General features: G+C 32.1%; 1 protein-coding gene across 1 annotated transcript; it reads right to left on the bottom strand.

The window, feature by feature from the left end:
* Window positions 1–363: 363 nt before the first annotated feature.
* On the bottom strand, window positions 364–1,151 carry LOC105778152 (major strawberry allergen Fra a 1-3). Its single transcript, XM_012601781.2, has 2 exons — window positions 885–1,151; window positions 364–810 (listed from the first exon to the last, which is right to left on the bottom strand). The coding sequence occupies exons 1-2, from the start codon at window positions 1,063–1,065 to the stop codon at window positions 512–514; spliced, it is 480 nt and encodes a 159-aa protein (XP_012457235.1). The 5' UTR covers window positions 1,066–1,151; the 3' UTR covers window positions 364–511.
* Window positions 1,152–1,595: the final 444 nt, after the last annotated feature.

Raw genomic sequence — 1,595 nt, 5'->3', positions numbered from 1 at the left:
GACACGAACAGTGAAGAATTTTTGGATCGGTGGAGTTCAACTAAGTTAAAAACCAAAAAAAGCAAAAATCGATTAACTAAATCTAATCGAATTGACTAAATTCAGTTCGGTTGTTTCATTTTTACCTTTTTAAGTTTGGTTCGATTAATTCAATTGCAGTAAAAATTTTTATTTATTCGATTATTGTTATAAAATAATCAAATCGTTCCAACCACCGAATGCACATCTCTAATATGGATTGTGAATTTTCACTCATCAATATACCAGGTAAAACCTTTTTTTCTTTTTTGAGTTTATTTGTTTATTTTATTTCTATATATGTCAAAGACAACCCAAATTCTTTGACTGTAATGAAAATAAAGATGACAAAAGCTCGATCACCACCACTCTTATGTAAATAATTAGAAGACAATTTAGGTTTTAAAAGGAAAAAGAAAATATAAAAAACACACCATTAAAAGCAATGACCACTCTTTAAAACCAAGAATCAGAATTCAAAGCAACCAATATCCTAGTTGCAGGATTCAGGATTAGCCAATAGATAAGCTTCAACAGGCTTGTAAACTCCCTCACTTCCCTTAATGAGAGCCTTGATTTCATCTTCAGTGATTACATTGTCGCCAACAGTGTAGAATTTCATTGAGCTCTTGCAAATACTTCCTCCACCTGCAGCTGCCTCAAACTTGTTCTCATAGCTGATTTTTTCAAGTTTGTCCCCCAAAGGCCCACCTTCGATTAAATCGTAACTGTATGAAAAATTACTTTCATCATGTCCTCCTATCTGGTGCTTCATATATTGGAATGGAAGGCCTAAACAAATAAATACTTGTTATCCAACATACTCGTGTAAAACAGACTACAAAAAGGCCAATGAAAGAACTAACCTTCAACAAAGTTGATTTTTACGATACTTCCAGAGCTAGGATTAGCTTCAACCTCAATACTCTTGACTGCATTAGGTGCAGCCGTGGGCCAAACTTTCGGAGCTTCAACAGTAAAGGCCTTGAAAAGCCTGGAAGGGGCGACTGGGGAGGTAGACTCATAGTCATAAGTGACAACACCCATGATTCTAATATTAACTGGGACTTTGAGTTCAAAGAAGAGAAGAAGTGGATGATTGAGTGGTTGAGGTGTGAGATGATAGAGAACTAGGATGCTATTTATACACTGAACTTGAAGCGTAAAAAATTATTATTCTCATTTTTTAATTGGATTTATATCCAACATTGTTATTAATTTTCATTGAATTGGTACTAGTCAAAATAAGCATCCCAGAAGTTCTTAGTAAATCGCAAATTGGTGAGTTCAAATATTGTATCAGTTTGTCTTCTACTTATTTATTTATTTTCTTGTTTTCAATAATGCTTACTTAAATATATAGAGTGAATGATAAAATATGCAGAGACCCAGGATTCAATTAATTTGATGTGTTGACGGTTTTATCAGCATTAATTAAAACTTATGTATTATTATTTTATGAATTGTTTTTATTAAATTCAAAATAAATTGGGTTAGTTAATTTTTTTAAATGTAATGTTAATCAATACCATATAAAACAAACAGTGAACTTTCAATAGAATAAAACGAATGCAACT

This window comes from Gossypium raimondii, chromosome 10, assembly GCF_025698545.1.
Source record: "Gossypium raimondii isolate GPD5lz chromosome 10, ASM2569854v1, whole genome shotgun sequence".
Classification (NCBI taxonomy): Eukaryota; Viridiplantae; Streptophyta; class Magnoliopsida; order Malvales; family Malvaceae; genus Gossypium; species Gossypium raimondii.
This window is presented reverse-complemented; position numbering and strand designations above follow the sequence as displayed.